Source organism: Camelus dromedarius, chromosome 14 (genome assembly GCF_036321535.1).
Source record: "Camelus dromedarius isolate mCamDro1 chromosome 14, mCamDro1.pat, whole genome shotgun sequence".
Lineage (NCBI taxonomy): Eukaryota > Metazoa > Chordata > Mammalia > Artiodactyla > Camelidae > Camelus > Camelus dromedarius.
In genome coordinates this window covers 32,232,498-32,251,803 of record NC_087449.1, presented here as the reverse complement: position 1 = coordinate 32,251,803, position 19,306 = coordinate 32,232,498, and the positions used below count along the sequence as shown (strand labels likewise).

At 40.1% G+C, this 19,306-nt stretch overlaps 2 protein-coding genes across 5 annotated transcripts in view; both read right to left on the bottom strand.

Moving 5' to 3' along the window:
* NDC1 (NDC1 transmembrane nucleoporin) overlaps positions 1–6,593 on the bottom strand; it is a 44,193-nt gene extending 37,600 nt beyond the window's left edge. The window contains exons 1-4 of the mRNA XM_031465165.2: positions 6,417–6,593; positions 4,850–4,970; positions 2,509–2,610; positions 326–500 (exon numbers count right to left, since the gene is read on the bottom strand). Coding sequence (XP_031321025.1) covers positions 326–500; positions 2,509–2,610; positions 4,850–4,970; positions 6,417–6,566 — 548 coding nt within the window. The 5' untranslated portion in view covers positions 6,567–6,593. The remainder of the gene's footprint in view (positions 1–325; positions 501–2,508; positions 2,611–4,849; positions 4,971–6,416) is intronic.
* A 10,709-nt stretch (positions 6,594–17,302) lies between these two features.
* Positions 17,303–19,306, bottom strand: part of YIPF1 (Yip1 domain family member 1) — a 28,755-nt gene continuing 26,751 nt past the window's right edge. For all 4 annotated transcript variants that reach the window (XM_010984615.3, XM_010984613.3, XM_010984617.3 and 1 more), the window contains one exon: positions 17,303–17,845. The gene's annotated coding sequence lies outside the window, so the exon portion shown is untranslated. The remainder of the gene's footprint in view (positions 17,846–19,306) is intronic.

Here is a 19,306-nt window from a genome sequence, read left to right as displayed (position 1 = left end):
CAGTACTTTTGTTTATAAACAAACAAACAAACAAACCTAATTACCACCCCCCAAAAAGGTCTTTAAAAAAAAAGAAAAAAATATTTTTTTAAACTATAAAAAAAAAATCCAACAGCATCCAGCATAGCACCTGCACAGAATAAACGGTTTTTAAAAACTGCTGAATTCAACAAACATAAAACATCAAAAACATATGACATAAATAAATAAGCACTTTTTATAGAAGTCTGGAAAGTAAAGAATGTCAATAAACTATTAATGTATACAGGTCACTTTTGGCTTAATAACTAAACAAAGACCCTTAGAAAAATATATTCACTATTACCTCTCAGTACCAGCGCAGGGAACCACAAGAAAACTGTATTGACCCTTGGTTATCACTGCAGCACACCAAGCCATCATCATTCCCATTGCAGCGTGAATAAAGGAGTGCATGAGCTGCTGAGGATGAATGATCTTCCCGATCAGTGCCAGTCTGGAGCAGGGAATGGAAGGCACGACTGCAAACAAAACACACGACTGTGGCTTCATAACCTACCTGTAGCTTCTGAAGTTAGAGGACCTAAACTATTCCCTCTCATCCTTGCACAGATACCCTTTGCCGCAGGAAGAAACCCACAGTCAATATAAAACACGCCACAAAAAAAATTCTGTTAAAAATTCTTAGTTAAGATAATTTGAAAAGACTGAATACAGATGCACACAGAAAAAGAAAAACCAAAGAATCTAGAGAGATGAAACCTAAGGATAGTATGATTAACATTTTTCAATTTTTTTTAATTAAAATTTCCTGATAGCTCAAATAGTGCCTATCCTGGCACTTCTCCCAGTGCCATAGAAGAATAAATAATAATAATTTTAAGATATTGCTTGCCCTCCAGTAAGTTATCTTTATTTCAACATTTTAAATTGTCAACATATAATTCATCTGTGAAAAATAAACCACAAACTAGGTAAGTAATGACAACACTGAAGAGTAAAATAAATGCTTGGGTGGGAATTTCTAATACCTCTCTGATACCCCAAAAAAGTTTTCTGGAAGTGAGCTGGGGTGGCAAGTGTGGCATGTTGACCTTTGGAAACAGGTGGCACAGGGTTCCCTGGCCTATCTATGTATGTATTCTTTTAATACACTCCAAGTAAAGAGACTGCGGGGAGGTGGAAAATTAAGCATGAAGGGAAAGAGGTCAGGAGCTTTACAATTTGGGGAAGAGGCTGCTATCACCTTTCTCTCCCCACCAGAAATCCCCACGAGGCCTACTGATGGCACAACTGACTTATACTCTGAACATACCAAACAAACCTTCTCATGTCGTTAAGCCTTTTTATATGCTGTACCTTCTCCCTAGAACACCATTTTCCTTTTTTGTCTATTTAATACAACTCATCCTTCAAGGCATGGTTCAAGCATCATCTCCAGGAAGCTCCCCATGCTGGGGTAAATGGTGCTCCTATATACTCCCATACTATCCAGTGTATTATTATAGTAACCTATAAAGAATGCTTGTTGAAGGAATGAGCCAAAGTGACTAGTCAGGTGTTAATAATGACTAGCTGGAGAGTCCTAGTCTGGCATCTATATCTAGATGACCCAGGTACACTGGACAGTGTGAAAAAAAGACATGCTGTAAACCAAAGAGATCTGTATACAGCTTGAACAGAAAAAGAGACCCATCACCCAGGAGTAAGAAAGCAAAGAAAAAAGATGTATTAAAAAAAAACAGAGAATGATTTGAAATTTTATACCATACCTAATAAGGAACTACTAAAGAGCTTTAAAAGAGGAATGATGTTATAGTAAAAATAAGAAGTACAGAAAGTGCTTCTTATTATACCTTAAGGACAGACTCAAGGAATCCAAAAAGGCAGGAAGAGTAAGGAGAGAAACTGAAAAAAAAAATAAAAAGCTCTAAAATCTAACAAGTGATTCTCCCAAGGCAAAACATATCATTTTAATTTTGTTGGAAAATCACAGAATTACAGGCTGTACTATTTGAAAAGGACCTTAGAAACCACCTGGTCCTGGTCTCCTATCCTATAAAGTAGTTATTTTTATACTATATCTGCTGAATCACAAAGTTAACACCAGCCGTGAACTGTTAAAATGTCTCAATTTTTTGTGTATGATAAAATACACATTAAAAATGTTTACCATTTTAACCATTTTAAGTATATAGCTCTGTGGCATAGGTACACTCACACTGCTGTGCAATCATCACTACCATCTTTCTCCAGACTTTACCATTTTCCCCTGGACCCGTTAAACAATTCTCTGTTCCCTCTTCCCTCCACCCCCGGCAAACACCATTCTACTTAGTGTCTCTATGAATTTGACTACTCTAGATACCTCATAATATAAGTGGAATCATACAATATTTGTCCTAAGAATTCCAATTATTTTTTAAAAACAGAGAAAGTATATACATACTCATATACAAAATGCATTGAGTCTGCCCTTAGTAAAATAAATTCAGATATTTTGAAGATGGTTAATATTTGAAAACTCACCTGTATAGAACTCCACATTGAAAATACTTATTATTACTATTACCACTGACAGCAGCAGAAGGTAAAAGATTATATAGGAACTATATAGATCACTGAGGGAATCTAAAACACAAGAGAGATGAATTAGTAAGTTCATTCAGTCATATAGTCGTATTTAGTACGCCACAATAGAAAAGGGGCTTGAACTACAACTATTATTTTAATTTTAAAAGTTATCTTTTCTTTAAGAATTTACTTCTAGACTGCTGACAGGTCCTATAGGGCATCAACTCAAGAACTAGTGTGAGTTATTCTAAGCTCCAGGTCCTTTAAAATTATACTAGAATTTCTTTCAGATGACCCAGATGTTAACATCAGACAAAATAACACCATATGCAAACATACTTCATTATGTGAAACAGAGAAGTACCACATTTAGTAATATACCAACAAAGTTTCTTTTTAAAATGTAAATATTTTTCATATCTCTTCTTAATAAATGCAATTAGTCCCTATAGCTAAAAAACTTAACACTTCTAGAAATAGCATAATCCATAAATTATCCAAATAAGCTGAATAAAAAACAAAAAAAATCATGATATCCTTCTGAAATATTAATATATTCACATTTTAGAGTGGTTCAACAATTAATATTCCATTTAAAAAATATGACAAAGTTTAAAACATGTGCCTAAAAACATGAACAAGAGAAAAATAATAACACATGCTTGTTGAATAGACTGACATAACAAAACCAAGTATTTTGAAAATTTTAATTCACTGACCAAAATTATTGAAAAATATTTATTGAGCATCCACAGTTAAACTCAAGCATTATATTGAGCTAAAAGAGTGAAAGAATTGTTTTCATGTGACGAAATAAGTAAGGAAAGACTACAATGTCCCTGTAAAGACTAGTGAAGCAAAAGTTGAAGAGGACAAGTAACATCTGATGAGAAAATGGCATAAATCAAGCTCAACCTGGAGAGAAAGTGTTACTAGGATTAAAGAAACCTTGGCCATGAAATGGCATACAGTTTTTATCTCAAGTGCCAATTCTGAACAATTAGTAATGGCTCTAGATTGAATATTCTGAGGTTCCAACTAGACAGCAAAGATCATATGAGTGAAGCAGGCATAAGCAAGGTGGTTACAGAAATACTTGCCATCCTGGTGCTGGCTTATGGCTTAATTTCACCTGACCTGTGGGACACACCCAAGAAGTGATTGCAAAGTCTCAACAAAAAACTTAAATCACTTTAATTCTCTAGCAGCAACCTCTCTCCAAAGACCTAAGATCTAACTCCTTGAAAACTGGCATTTTCTTCAGAAAAATTAAATTAACAACATACTTTCCACTTTCCAAAGCAAAAGAAATTTACTGTTACTGTTGTTGAGAGGGGGGAAGAAAAAGAATTTTCAAGAGTATTTGTGCTTCTTAGCCTCAGGCAAGACTTTTAAAGACTTCAAAACCTACTCTGGGAACATTTCTTTTTATTTTTTTAAGTCTAGTATGGCAGAGTGGAAAAACATAGGCTCTGATGTCAGAGACCAATGTTCAAATCCTGGTCACTAGCTGTGTCTCTGCCCAGACTTACAACCTAAGACTCAGTTTCCTCATTTAAGTAGGGATAATTCCCCATTATTACACAAGGTTGAAGGAAGGATAGGAAGTAATATACTTAAGTGCTTAGCATGGTGCCTGGCACACAGTAGTAGCAATAACTAGTAGCAATAATTGGTAGTTATAGTTTAATGAATTTATTAATTTTATTTTGTCTCCGAGGATTTTGAGAAACGTTAGCCTGCTCCAATCTTTTCCTCCTCTTCAATCTTTGAACTTAACTCCATGTTCCTTAGTCACTCCTCCTTTTCTCTGTTCTCATTTTTTTCTCATTAGCCACAATATAAAAATGAAGTATTCTTAATTGTAGACAGGTTTTCTAAAAAGCCTGAACCCAGGACCTCATGTATGCTAAGCATGTGCTCTACCACTGAGCTATCCCTCACTACCCATCTACAATTTTTAAAGAGATAAAAAGGAACTTCTCTTCCTTAAAAGGACAGTCTTCTGAAGCTGCTAAAAAGAAAAGACAAACAAACAAAATTAAGTTCTCATTTATGTGGTCTCCTAATGATCTTTCTGTTCATGTGATTGTATATAGTCTCTGACAAGTTTACTAATCTTATTGTGTAGTGAAAAGTTCTATGTTAGGAAGGGAATGCCTTAAGAGCACCTCAAAGTAAATGTCCTGCTGTTGTCAATACAGTAATTAAAATAAATTGTTTAAACCATAACACAATTTTTATGTTGAGAAATGTGTCCTGTAAATTTGTTTTCCCCAAACTGAATACCACTTACCAGACAGCCACTGTATAGGATGAAATAAATCAATGCTGCTGAAGATTACAAATACCGTGGTACAGATGGGCAGAAGCAGCACAGACCAGACAATACTTGTAACTATCCTCCAGCCCAAAACCTATAATTAAACAAAACCACTCAATCATGAAGTCAGTTAAACTATTTCAGTTATTTCAGTTATGCAAATCCTATCTTTTCATACAGAATGTTAATCACTAATATTTACACCCAGATCACACAGTCCATGAAGCTATATATAGACTCCAATGGTTACTATTAATAACATTACATACCAGTACAGAATCTAGTCACATTAGTGAACTGATGCTTGTATTAGTTCAGTCAGATGTCACACTAAGTATCACACTTTAGGGGGTGAGGGAGGTCTACTTAGTTTTACAACTGTATTTCACAGCACTTACACTTGTCTCTCTAGGTTTGATTGATATGTCAAAATCTGAAAGCGCTATACATTCTATGGGAAACATTTGTATACTCTAATTGTGTTTACAATTATTAGATATGCACTGTTTATTGGGCCACTACTGCGTTGTATTCATGCCAGAATCACCAGTGCCTACTATATAAGAGGCACAAGATTTACTGTTGAATAAGTGATTCAAGAAGAGATTCTGAGGGGATTAGAGCACGAAAGTGACAATTAGATTTATATTTTGGGAGATAAAACACCCTTGTGGTTGTAAGGTGGCTATGATGAAGATGGATCAGAAGGGACAAGACCCAGAAAGGAGACAAACAGGAAGCAGTCCATCTCGACTGCTCAAGCCAAACATTATAGTCAGTGTTTAAATGAAGGCAGTGGCAATGAGAAAGTTAAAAAAAAATGCAGCCACATTTCTGAGATACAATCTACAGGACATCGATGACTGATAATACAGGTGGTAAAGCACAGGTAAGACTTAAGTAACTTGGGATACAGGTAGATGGCAGTGCCGCTGCGGTAGAAGCACTGTCTTAAGAAAGATCTTACTCCTATTTCTCTCTGCCGTCCAACGAATGGATGCAGAACTGCTGACTGAACTTCAACAAGGAAGTACCTCATCTCAGTCCCACAGTGCATACAATTCTCTAACTTGACAAAGTACCTGTCCTGCTTACCTAGTCCCCGAGTCCAGTCTCTGCTAAGGCCATGCCATTCTTTCCGACTCTGGACACTCTTTCCCGCTTCTTAGCCCAAGTAATCAACAAGTTATTATAAACTTTGCAACTAGGAGGTACACCATCTTTGCATACAACTCTTCCCCATTCCCTGCCCCAATTCCCGTGCAGGTCATCCCTCCCGCTTGGACCAGCTTCCACTCAGGACCCCTCTCTCACGCCGTAACAAATCTGTACTTGAGACTTTTGGCACATCCACACCCTGTAACCAGCTTCCATTCAGGGTGCCCCCCACAACCCTGAAACCAGTCTCACTCCACGAGTTCCCCACGCTACATTCGAGCCCGCCCCTCCCCCGCCCAGCGCGCACGCGCGACCAACGCCCGCCAGCCCAGCCTGACCCCGGCAGCAGCCGAGCGCCTTCAACAGTGCACACAGCACTCACGCGCCACAAGATGTCCCGCGACCCGCTGGCGCAGGGCCGACTCGCAGCCGTGGCCATGCTGATGGCGGCCCCTACTCTGAGGGGTGCAGGATACAGTGAGCCCGCCCGCCACCGCAGTTCAAAGGGAGGAAGGCCCCCGAAGGCCCCCATTTGGGGCTGCCTCAAACGCTGCCTGAGCGAAGCCTGGCCTAGGCCCCAACACATTCCTTCGGGGTTTCGTCTGGACAGGCCCAAAGGGCCGGAATTGCCCCGCAGACCCGACCCCCAAAGGGTGCTGAGACTCCAGGGCCCTCCCTCTGGAGTCCAAAAGGTCTCTCCGAAGCAGGGTCCACCCAGGCGCCAGAAATTGGGGGCGGCGCTGCATGCTGGGAATTGAAGTCTCGACGACCCTCTGGAAGAAAGGAGAAGCGTTGCATTCTGGGACTCGGAGTTACAGTGTACAGCATGCTGGGAATCGAAGTCTTCCCGGACGCTCCTTGTGGCATGCTGGGAATCGTAGTCTTTTATAAAGCCTCTATTACTCAGTGTTGATTGATCAGAATTCTGTAATTAGGAAGACCTGGCAAGATGATATGCCTTCATTTCTACCTGTCTTACTTTATCGACCGCCTTAAAGAGAAATCAAAGCATGTTGTGGTCGTGTCCACAAAAGTACTAATTTTACTGAAATGAAAAAATCTCTTTCCCTGTAGCTGCATTTGGTTTCATAAAATCTGCTTTCTAGTTCCAACTCTGCCAACTTGCTAAGTGGAATATCTTGACCCTCCCTGAGCCTCCGTTTTTTCATCTATAAAATTAGGATAAAATGAAGATGGCATCCTAGGATGTTGTGAATATGTAATAAAATGCTGTACAAATATTGGTTGTCATTAATTTCCTGCCAGTGAGTTAAAAAAGGCTTTTCACCAACCTAAGTCCCACTTAATGAATCCTTCTCTGATTGCATTAGGCCCCAGTGAGCTCCCTGGAGGCATATTGCTAACACCTTTTAATACTCAATTACATACCACATTCAGTACTCTAGAAAGACAGATTCAGTGATTTACTGACTCTAAAGAAACTCAGCCTAGTGAGAGAAATTGTGATCACATGTATTGCTCTGCAGTGTCTGCTAAACATGGTTTCCTGGGTTGTTTTAAGATTACATCATATTCACTTCCAAAAATATTTAATATCAATCAAATCTGAGGTATTGCAGGACTGGAAATTCAAAGGTAGATCAAGTCTCTGCCACGAAGAAACCTATCTGGTGGTGGAGAAAGATTATAAAGAACTATTTAAAATAAGTATCCATAAACACACCTCCGGTTATTTGTGATCAGATCACCTTGTTTAGTTCCTTTGGTAAAGACTAGTAGTTGTCTATGCCAGTAACTATGCTCCCCTTCTTTTTTGTAGTAGAACTCCTAGCCCCCATTTATAACTGGGCATGTGGCTACATTTCCCAGGCTCTCTTGCAACTAAGGGGAGCCAGGTGGTGGAGTTCAGGCCAATAAAATATCATCAAAGTATTGCATGATAGCTTCCTAAAAATGACCCTTAAAAGAGAGCTAGTACACTTTCTTTGCCCCTTCTTAATCCCTTCCTCCATCCAGCTGTATGGAACTTGGTTGTGTTTCCTGCCATATTGAACCACAGGAAGAGGGTCACACTCTAGACAAAATCAATTACTGAGATAAAAGGAGACAATTACTTGGAGCAATCATACGTTCTTGAGCTACCTGTCTTTACCTCTTGAGTTCATTTATACAAGAGAGACATTTATTGTTTAACCCACTTCTATTTTTATAGACTTATCACAATCTGAAATCATCCTGTGTAACTACTTATTTATTATCTGTCTTCCCAGTAGTCTACAGTCTTCATGAGAGTAGGGACTTTGTCTATCTTGTTAATCATTGTTTCCAAAATACCCATATTATTAGTAGGTAGTCAATAAGTGTTTGCTAAATTAACAAAAGAATGAATGAATGAATGGAAGCAAGTAACTGCATCAGAGAGTGTCTGATTCAGTACAAAAGACTTTGTGATTTATATCAAAGAGGGATTTAATTCAGAGAATGGATAACAAAAGTATTGGAAGGGCTAAAAGAGCATAGGGGAGAAAGAACAGGTTTGTAGTTGCAAAAAGGAGAAAGGATTTATTACCCAAATATAAGGAAGATGCTATTCCCTCTGCCTTAGTGCTCATTAGCCCACATGCAGTGCTGAGCTGCTGGGGTTATTTCCACTGCTGCTTTTATAACCACACCATGACTGTTGAGCAAGAATGAAGGAGCTAGTACCCTGCAGCTATTGAAACCCCCTCAAGTGCCCACAACCATCTGTAGTTGCTCTCTGAGCCTTAGTTTCTTCATCAGTAATAAAAAAAAAAAGTTCAAGATGCTGTATTAAATGAGATTTTGTCTGCCACACAGTAGACTTTCAATATATGATAAATATTATTAGTAAAAAGTTATAGGCTTTGGAGTTAAATAAACATGGGTGTGAACACCTGCTCTACCACTTAGCTGTTTGATCTTGGGAAAGTCACTTTATGTTTCTTAGCTTATGTCAAAAAAAAGCATCCCTATAGACTACAAAGGCATACCAGAAAGACACACACACTAAATAGACGGAACTATAACCTAATCCTCCAAAATGGAATAAAATTAAGAAAATGATACAAAATGTGAAAGAACAACAATAACTAGTACTAGAAAAACTCAGGATTATGATATAGAACACCAGGAAGAAATAGAAAAGAAAAGAAAAATCACTATAGAAATGAAGGTTGAACTAGAAGGAACTCAAGAGCAAAGAAACACAAGATTAATGCCATAACAAAGGGATGACTTTTTTTAATCAAAAAGGAATAAAGAGAGAAACAAAAAGGAATTTTTAAAAGCAAAAAATAGGGAAGATAGGCAAACAAGATCTAACATATGAATAATGGGACACCCTGAAGACTCTGCACTCTCATTTTTAACCACCACCCTCTCCCAACAAGGTACAAGGATGTGAGAATTACCTTTTGTTCTCAAATTTTCCTAATACTTTCAAATAAGCCATAATTTTCCTAAAGTTTTCATTTCAAAATCTTCATATTGTATAGTCCTAGGTATCTTATATAAATGCCTGATAAATATTAGAGGGTGAATGGCAAATAACCCTTCTCTCTCCCCATCTGTACTGTGTTCATTGTCAAATCCAGTCCTTTGAAGAGAGAAGGCTGCTGACTCTTGATAAAATGTGATTAGCTATTTCCAAAGGCAAATAAAAGACATTTATTTTAAAAGACAGCTCCTTGGACATCCAAAGTCTCTTGTGCAACAGTATTTTGATGAGTCTAGCAAAAAATAAATAAAAACACATGATATTTCCTAAGGGGGCATGGAAAACACGTATTCCCTAGGATAAACATAAGTCTTTTCTTTTTTTTTTAACCAAACTCAAGCCTTGGGGAAGAATTAGAAAGGTTCACCAAATTGAAAATGAGGCCAAGGCTCCTCCTCCTTCCTTTGATAGCCCCTCTCTGGAGCCACGCTGCATCTCTTCATGGCTGTGTAGTGGATCAGATTTCAAAGTAAAGAGCAATGAAGAGAGAGGAAGATCCTTGAGGGAAAACCCACACAGTACAAACAAAGAATGTAATCCAGGCTTCAGAAATGGCTCCCCCCCCCTTTTAAACCAGTGGTTTACAAAGTCTGATTTAACCTTCTGTTGGTGACACAGAGACAGTAAATCAAAATCTATGGGTTAAGTTGAGGCTACTTGGTGCTTTGTTTCCAAGGATATGAGGAAGAGGCAGGTTCAAAGGTAGGAGAAGTTCCTGGTAAGCAGCAGGTAAAGGCGTTAGAGTCCGACAGATACAGAGTAGAATCCTAGCTCCCTGCTTAATAGTGGGTTAGTGTGAGCAAGGAACTCAACCTCTTAGTGCACAAGTTTCCTCAGCTGTAAAAAGCGGGATACTAGTGTACACTGTTCTTTCTTTCTATCTACCTAGCTAAATGCAGCCGCATTACCCACCTTCAGATAATGTGGTGGTCATCAATACTGCTCACCAAGCATTTCAGCTCTCTTGTTTTCTAGGCATATAGTAGGATTGCACCTCATAACCTTCTTTGAAGTTAGGTACGGCTGTGTGACACTTCTGGCCAACGAATTGGGAGCAGAAGTGACAAGTGTCACTTACAGGTAGAAGATTTAATTGCTACTGTGAGACCGTTCAGAGCTCTTTACCTCTGGCACATAGTGACCAACAATATATGAATTGGTGCTCGATCTGTCAACCCAGAGGCCTGAGTGACTACAACGAACAGAGTGTCCCTGCCAATTTGTGATGAACTTGTAACATGAGCAAGAAATAAAACTTCATTGTTTTAAACTGCTGATATTTTGGAGTTGTTTGTTATTGAAGAACAATCTAACCTATCCCAAATGGTATAAATGGTGAGTCAGTAAATGCAGTTACTTGAAGAGGGCTTGAAAATGCCTTGAAAAACTTGGTGTGTGTTTTATGTATTACCTTATTAATTTACTCCACCAGAATTTACTTAGCAATGAGTATGTGCCAGGCACTGTGCTGGGCCGGGGGAGTGCCCATTGGAGCAGAGTATCTGCTATCAGGACTTTCCTGTCTAGGATACGAGGCCCTATCTTTAGACATTCACTGTCCTAAAACATATTCTCACTGAATACACTGATAGAACTGGTTATCAGTTTTTAGTTTATAAGTTTTTCTTGGAAAAAGGATGAGGACAGGTCTAAGAAACTAAAGCCTATCTACTTACAGACTTCTCACTTCCTCCCCAACACATCTTGTTTTTTTCTCCTTCATGCCTCGACTTAAGCTGGACTCTCATGTCTTCAAATGCTATGTCTTCCATGAAGCCTTTCCTGTTGAAGCTCTCTTTCTTCTGAAGATCCTATAACCCCACCATTCAGTGGATACGTCCTGCCTTGAGTAGCACAGTAGAGAAAGAGCAAACCTTGGAGCCAGACAATCCTACATTCAAGCCCTAGCTTTGCTGAGAAGGCTAGACATCTTGCTTTGGTTGAACACTTATTATATATTGGACACTGCAAGTCATATCACATGATTCAGAAATGGCTCACACTTGCCTTCAAGGTGAATGATATATATTACACATGTGTATATACATATATATATATACATACACACACATATATATAATATGCTCCCAGGCACTCAAGTATACATACATATATAGTCTTTTACAGAGAAAGCCAAGCAGAGAGAGGTAAAGTGAAGCAAAGATTCACACTCATATCTATTTGAACATTTCAACTCTTTTATATGGTTTTTCACTGTACAGCCGATTTGCTTGCCCACTCCCTTTTCTCTTTTAATATTTACAAAGATTTGTGCTTTTGCCTTAATCATTTCCCTTATATAACATCTTTAACTCCCTCTATTTAGGGAGAGCAATTATTGTCGATTATTTCCCTCTTATGAAAACACTGACATTGATTAGCAACTTCTTCCTTCTTCCCTCTTTTCCAGCACCTGGTTTGAAGTAATATTCTGTTACTCTTAGTTAATAACTATAAGGCAATCAGCAAGTTTGCCCATTGTAAATGTTCTCCTGTTCTCTTTTTACTTTTGTTAGTTATACTGTATATTTATTTTAAGGGCACATAACCATTATAAACAATATTCTCTCCCTTATAACCATCATTCATTCTTAGTTCTACAAATAAATATATATTAAGTGCTCTCCACCTGCTACATCAATGTCTCACCAGTCTGGTTGTCTGAGGTGTGTTCCCTAGAAGATGTCTCAGAAAGTTCCCACAAGGAATATTCCCTGTGTTCTTCCATGTTGGTAATATTTCATCTGTGGCTTTCACACCTGAAAGTCAGTTTGGCTGGATGTTAAATCCTTTCCTTTGTCTGGTGCCTTAGATATGTTGTTACTCTATAGTCTTCTGATGTCAAGTACTGTTGTCAAGTCTGATGGCAATCTGATTTTCTTTCCCTTATAAGTGAATTTGTCTTTTAGCCTGGATGCCCCCAGTATTTTTTTTTAATTCACTATTTTTACTAGAATATGTCTCAGTGCTGATCTTCCAAGTAGCTTCCCCAGGAATAAGGTATGCTTTTTCTGTACTCAGCATTGAGTCTTTTAAATTTTTTTCAGGAAAGTTTTTTTTTTAATTACAGTTTTTAAATAATATTTCTATTCCATTGCCTCATTTTTTCCCCTCTTTCAAGGACATGTATAATAGTTTTAGATACTCTTGCCAGCTTCTATATTTGTCATTTTTCTCTTGAATTCTCAGATTTTTCTTTACTCATTCTAGAATTTAAATTTTTTCCTTCTTTTCACTTTTTATTCCCTTAAGGCATTATCCATTGTGCAAAAGCTATGTTCCTCTGATATTCCTTCTAGTTCAGTCTTCATTTGTGAAATTAGTTTTCCCTTTTATTTCCAATTCTTTCCTGAGTTTGATTACCTAATTTCTACTTTCTAATTCTGACTTGTGATTTTTTTTCATATCTTATACTATTTCCTTAAATTACTTTAGCTCATTTTGAAATATTAAGTTACAGTTTTTATCTGGTTTTGTGGGCATGTCTTTCTGGAATGCATTCATTTCATTAGGGATGTTTTTCTGCTCCTTGTTCTCATTTTTCTTATAATAACTTCATTAGAGATTTGACTGCAGTCCTTTCTGTTGCTCATTTTTATATAAAATTAGTTTTCCTGCACATTTAGTCGGAGGGGTGAGTTAGGATAGCTTTGCTAAATCCAAGGCCCTATGATTCCTTTTCTGTGTTTTCATGAAGTGTTCAAAAGTATGGCTTCATAATTTCTGAGATCTCCTGGCTCTGTTCCCCTCCCCCATTCTCATCTGGACTTCCCTTTCCTTTGCCCCAAATTTCCCTGGCCTACCCTATTTCTAATCTATTCTCCACAGTTTCTAGTCTGGTGTCCTGGAAAGATACTTTGGCTGGTTTTGAGGGTTCACAGGATCTGGGCTGCTCCAGCTTCTTCAGACCTCACTCTGGGCCCCCTTGCACTCATCAGCTGGAGACTTGGTCATACAACCACCCACCCATCAGTTCCTGCTGCTGATCTCCTATTGGTCCATGTACTTTCCAGGGAGCACCTGTTGTCTATTTTGAGGTTCTCTTATTTTCATATTTCTTAGGCACTCTTTGCTTCCCTCTGCTTCTTTCCACAAAAATGCTGATAACACAATTCTTTGAGCTGCCAGTGGTTTCCACCTACATGAATTTTGGGGTTTGGGTTGCTATCTTGTCACCCAGTTTTGTTATAGATATCCAAAGGTTTTTGGTTTTGCTAGCCCAGTTACTCTGTTTATTATTTTTTTATGGGAGAATTCAGGAAGATTATAAAATGTCACTCCTGTATTCCCAGAATTCTTTTCTCTCAATCCTTTATACAGTGCCAACCAGTGAAATCAAACAGATGATGGACAAATCACCACCCACTAACTTTTCTAAAAGTAGAGGATTCCAAGATGTAATAGTTATCCATCCAAAACCCAGTTTGGTTTCACTTGGGATGGCAGTGTGCCCAGCTAAAGAGCATTTCCCAGCCTCCCTTGCAGCTAGAGATGATCCTGTGATCCAGTTCTGACCAATCAGATATAAACATAAGACTGCAGTGGGGCTGTGGAGAAAGCCCATCAAAAGACAGATCAGCTCAACTGGCCAACTCCTTTTGCCCTTTGCCATCTTCCTGCCCATCAGAAGCTGAGCTGCCAGGTGTCTGTGTAGGGTAGTGAAAATGAAACTAACAATCAAGGCTTTACTCATCTACTGTGACAGTATAAGCAAGAGACTAAACAGGAGAAAGTGCTGGCCCTCCTAATGTCCCATTTTTCTCCCTGGAACAGTGCCAGGCAAGAGTCAGGTGGATAAGTGCAGATGCCAGGATTGTATCACTGCTGGAGGATCCCTAACCAAAATGCTCCTGCCATGTTGCAGACCCAGGAGGCTGGGAGGAGGGGGGGAGGGCGAGGAGTAGAACAGTACTACGTACTGAGTCAGCATTCAAGGAGGACACATTTCAAGGCCCCTTCTTTGCCCTTCTACCCCAATAAGTCGGTCTCTGCAGAGGCACCTAACAGAGGCCATGGCTAGGGCCTCCCCTTCTCTCCAAAAGGAGCCTGGGCTAAGGCTGGGTGATGGTAGGGGTGGGGCCAAAATCCTTGACTGCAACTTCCCTCAGAGAGCGCAGTGCACGGGCTGTGTACCTGTCTGGTGTGGGCCTTCCCAGGAGGCCCATGGGTAAAGCTTTGTAACTGCCTATGGTCGGGCCTGAAATCTCACAGATAGGTTTTTGACTTAGAGCTGGACTCCTCACTGCCTACACTTTGCTGGAGAAAGAAGCACACATCTTGGGACCAGAGGATGACAAATTTATGCTAAAGACTGTTGAGCAGAAGAACATTAAAAGATAGAAGGCAGATTCCCTGATGGCCTCATGAAGCAGCCGTGTTAACCCGGGACTATCCCTAAACTTCCATTTACGTGAGAAAAATGAAACTGCTAGTTTGTTTAAACCACTGCTTTTCCAGGTTCTTTTACAGCTGAATGCAATTCATAAGTGCTACATGGGGGTCCCAAGAGCAGTGGCTTCCGAAAGGGTGAGGCTGGTTGGTTTGTGAAGTTTTCACTGATACTTGGTAAGTGAGAAAGAATGCACAACGTAGTTGGGTTTTCATAAGCTAAATTTATTCAAGTTTTTAGTACTGAGATTATGCCCTTCCAGATTATTAGATATTACGATGTCCTCTCTTTCATGAGATGTTGGTGCTAATTTATGATGCTGGTTGTGTCTAAAATCCTTACTTAAAAATTAAATTGTGACCACTGTATCATAAAATCTCTAAACATATTTTTGGAAAAATGTACCAGTCATACCACACTTAAAAATATTTAGAAGTAACTAATTTCCCCTTCAAGTTCAGATAATTATATGTGCCTGGGGGGAAAAAATGACTGTTTTCCTCTACTTGAACACTTACAGCACTTCTGTGACCAGATGTGTGGATTTTCCACACTAAACAATTTTGACACTGTCTAAAATTAGTGCAGAAACTGTGGATCAACAAGATTGTCCCCTACTTCAAATGCCAATTGCAAGCAGTGGGTCCCCAGGTTACCCATGACTTCTGTCTGACTTAGCTACAAATTGGAGGGTCCCACAACCCCTTCTTTGGGTTTGACAATCTGTTCACAGAATCCAGGAAAACAGTTAATCTACCATTGCTGATTAATTACAAAGAGCATTTTAAAAGACACAAATGAAAGGACAGAGGAAGAGATACATACGGTGAGGTCTGGAAGGGTCCCATGTGGAGGAGCTGGTGCCCATCTGGAGTTGAGGGTGTGCCACCTTCCCAGCACATGGATGTATTCACCAAACCAGAAGGTCTCTGAACCCCGTTCCTTTGGGGTTTTATGGGGGTTTCATCACATAGGTATGATTGATTAGTAACCCTATTTCCAGCCCCTCACTTCTCTCCAGAGAATGGGAGGTGGGGATGAAATTTTCAAGCTTCTAATCATGGCTTGATCTTTCTGGTGACCAGCTCCGTCCAGGAGTTCCCAAGAGTCTCCTAACTAGATCCAAAAATACTCTAGTCCCCAGGAAATTCCAAGGAATTTAGGAACTCTGTCAGATACTCCTGTCACTCAGGAGATGACAAGGGTCTTAGGGGTTCTGTGTCAGGAACTGGGGCAGAAACCGGTTTATATATATTTCTTATTATTTCACAATATGCTTCTGTTCTTCAGTAGGAGAAAAATCCTGTCACTTTTGGTAAGAGATAGGAAGGGGAGGTTGCAGATGGCTTGCACAGGGGAATTCACAGGATCCACATGTATAAGAATCACTGTCTTGGGCAGTAGGAGTTAAGTATTAAGGAAAGAGTGAGCTGGGGCACCAGTTCAGACTGGAAAGTATGAATACCAAGTTCTTTGAAGAGCCCTTGAAGACAAAAGAAATATTTAGCTGGAGAAGACTCAGGGGATATCGAACAGCTGTTTTCAAAGACCTGAAGTTAACAAAAGGAAAGAAGTTCAGACCTGGTCTGAGGGCCCAGGGTTAGCGCTTGAACCACCCAGTGAAAGCTGCAGAGACGCTTCTAAGAGCAAGAGCAGTTCAGGGGGAAATGGCTGCCTTGGAGAGGCTGAGGCTGGTCATCCCTTAGCAGTGATCACTGGACTATAGAATCCACAGGAACCGGGGTTTTTTTCTGTTTTGTTCGCTGCCCGAGTACCTAGAATGGTGATCAGCAGCACATTGTAGGTGCATAATATGTATTTGTTGAATAAGTTAATGGGGGTGATATTCAGCATTTGATGGGAGGTTTGCCAAGGTGACGTTAAGCTCACTGTAGCCTGGATTTGTGTGCATCTTCCTTTATCTGTGTGGTCAGCCTTTTAAGTCCAAATATGTCTTCGTAGTTGTGTCAGAAATACACAGGGAACTCCTGTCCTGAAGAGGACAACAGACACAGTGGGGAATCAGCAATCCTGAGCTGGCAGAAGCTCAGCCTCCAAGATGGTGTGCATTTTGAATAAAAAGTGTAGCAGAGTATCTCTGAGGTATCACTGGTTTCTCCCTTTTAAGCACTCTAGCCAAGAAGCCCTGCCACCTTGAAGAGGTACTCAGAGGGCCCTAAAAGAATTTTCTAAAATCTGTATGTCAAAATAGGTTATAAGTAAGCAAGTTCTTTAAACCTACTGTTCCGTACTTAGAGGGGAAAAAATTCTGATGTCCATTTTAACCCCCACACCCCAAGTCCTAGCACATTAAATCAGACTCCCAGCAGCCTCCAGCAGGCTGAAGATAAAACATCAGGGAAGAACCTGAAATCAAAGTCACAAAGGACAAACACAGACATAATGTGAGGTATTTATTTTGCAACCCTTAGGTTCAGTTGGCCAGTATCGGATCACCAAAGACACATTTTCAGGCTCCCAATGAATCCCAACCAAAGTTCACACTGTTTGGCCACTTGAGGATGCAAAAGGGAGCAGAGGATCACCTAGGTAATCCATACACACTCCAGAGAAAAGACATCCGAGTAAGGACAGATCCATTTCAGGGATGAAGGGCGAACCTGGAGCGAAGCACACCACGTGACTGTGAGAGGCGAGTGCAGGGCACTGGAGCAGCCGACACCTGCCCCATACTTCACTCCAGATCAGCGCACAGTCACAATGACAATGCACAGGTGAGAAAGAACAGCTGAAGGACACGTGTACTCAACGATATTTAACTTCTGTTTGTTAAACAGGTGACTAGGCTTCAGTGTGGGCACCGTCCCGATGTTGTGGGCTGGGACCATTCATTCCATCATTCTCCTGCTGGCTTTGGTCACTCTGCTTCCCTGTTGTGGAAGCCCATGTCCAAAAGAACCACACCAAAACCCCTCAAATAGAACTGAAAAACAAAAAGAGTAACTTTCAAGGTAAAGATTCCCCCATACAGAAAGGATTCAGAGCTGTAAGTTCAACACCAGAGAAGTCTGCTGCCACCAGCTCCCCAAACCTAGAGCCTTGAGCCCTGATTTAGATGCCCTTGGAAGACTCACTGTTGGAGGGGAGATGACAATTTTTAAAGTTTTCCTCTATTTCTTTGGAAACCCAGTGACTTTCTCTGACACAGATCCCAAAGCTACCTTCCCCCACTCTCCTTTCTCTCTTCTTTGTGACTGCCCTGTGTTTGGTGCTAGAGGAGGAAAGATAAAAGTAAATATGGAGGGACATAAAAACAATTGGAACAGGAGAGCTGTTTGTGGTTGTTGAAACATAAGGTTATACAGGGGACACTGGCAGGATATGAGGTAGGGCAGATAGATTAGGGGTAGATCTTGGAAATCCAGGGAGTTTGGATTTACTTCTTTAGAAAATAGGAGGCAAAAAACAAAAAACAACCTTTTTACATAGAAGAGTGACACAGTCAAAGGCGCAACTAGATTTATACACTTTCACGGACCCCCTATAGCTACATATAGGATGGTTTGGAAGGAGGAAAAGAAAAGAGACAGAGAATCCCATCAAGTTATTCCCACAGTCCAAATGTGAGATGATTGGGTCCTGAATGCTGGGTATGGTACTAATAGGACAGATTTAAGAAGTATTTCAGAGGTAGAGTAGACAAGTCTTCTGACAGGTAAAACGTGGACGATAAGAGGGAGGAATCTGCACTGATGGAAGTTCCCAGCTTGGGTAACTAGGTAGATTTCTTAATTTAGCTAACAAATAGTGACGGAGGACTCACGTGCCAGGGACTGGGTACAGTGATGAATGAGGCAGATATGGTCCCAACTCTCAAGAAACTTACAGTCTAGCAGGGGAAAGTACAGGGGAAACAAATACATAAAACATTCTTTATGTAATTATAGCTGTGAGATACCATGAGAGGGTATGATAAAGAATCTAACTTAGTCTGAAGTCAGGGTGGTGTGAATGGTAGTGCCATTCACAGAGACAGGAAAATATAAGGAGGCTCCAGCTGTTGTGGGGATGAGTTTAGTTTTGAACATAATGAATTTGAGGCATCTGTCTGTAAACCTAGTTGAGGATTTGTAAGAGATGAGACCCTGGAAAGAGAGGCTAGAGATATGGTCAAGTCCAGGGGAGATTAAAGAAGGGGTTCCTAATGCATGGCCTTCCCCCTAAGAGAACGAGCCAGGCCTCCGTGGCGACCTCATCAGGGGAAGTGTCACAACATGACGTCAGCATCTGAGCACCCCAGGAAGGTGAACCTGAGGCCGGGGATATGTGTCTTCATCTACTGGCTCCAGAAAAGGGAAAAAATGCCAACAAAATATCTGTGAAAAGTGGTTGGAGGGTGGATGCTGTAATCTGCTGGAGTGGAGGAACCTAAAGTCCTGATTGG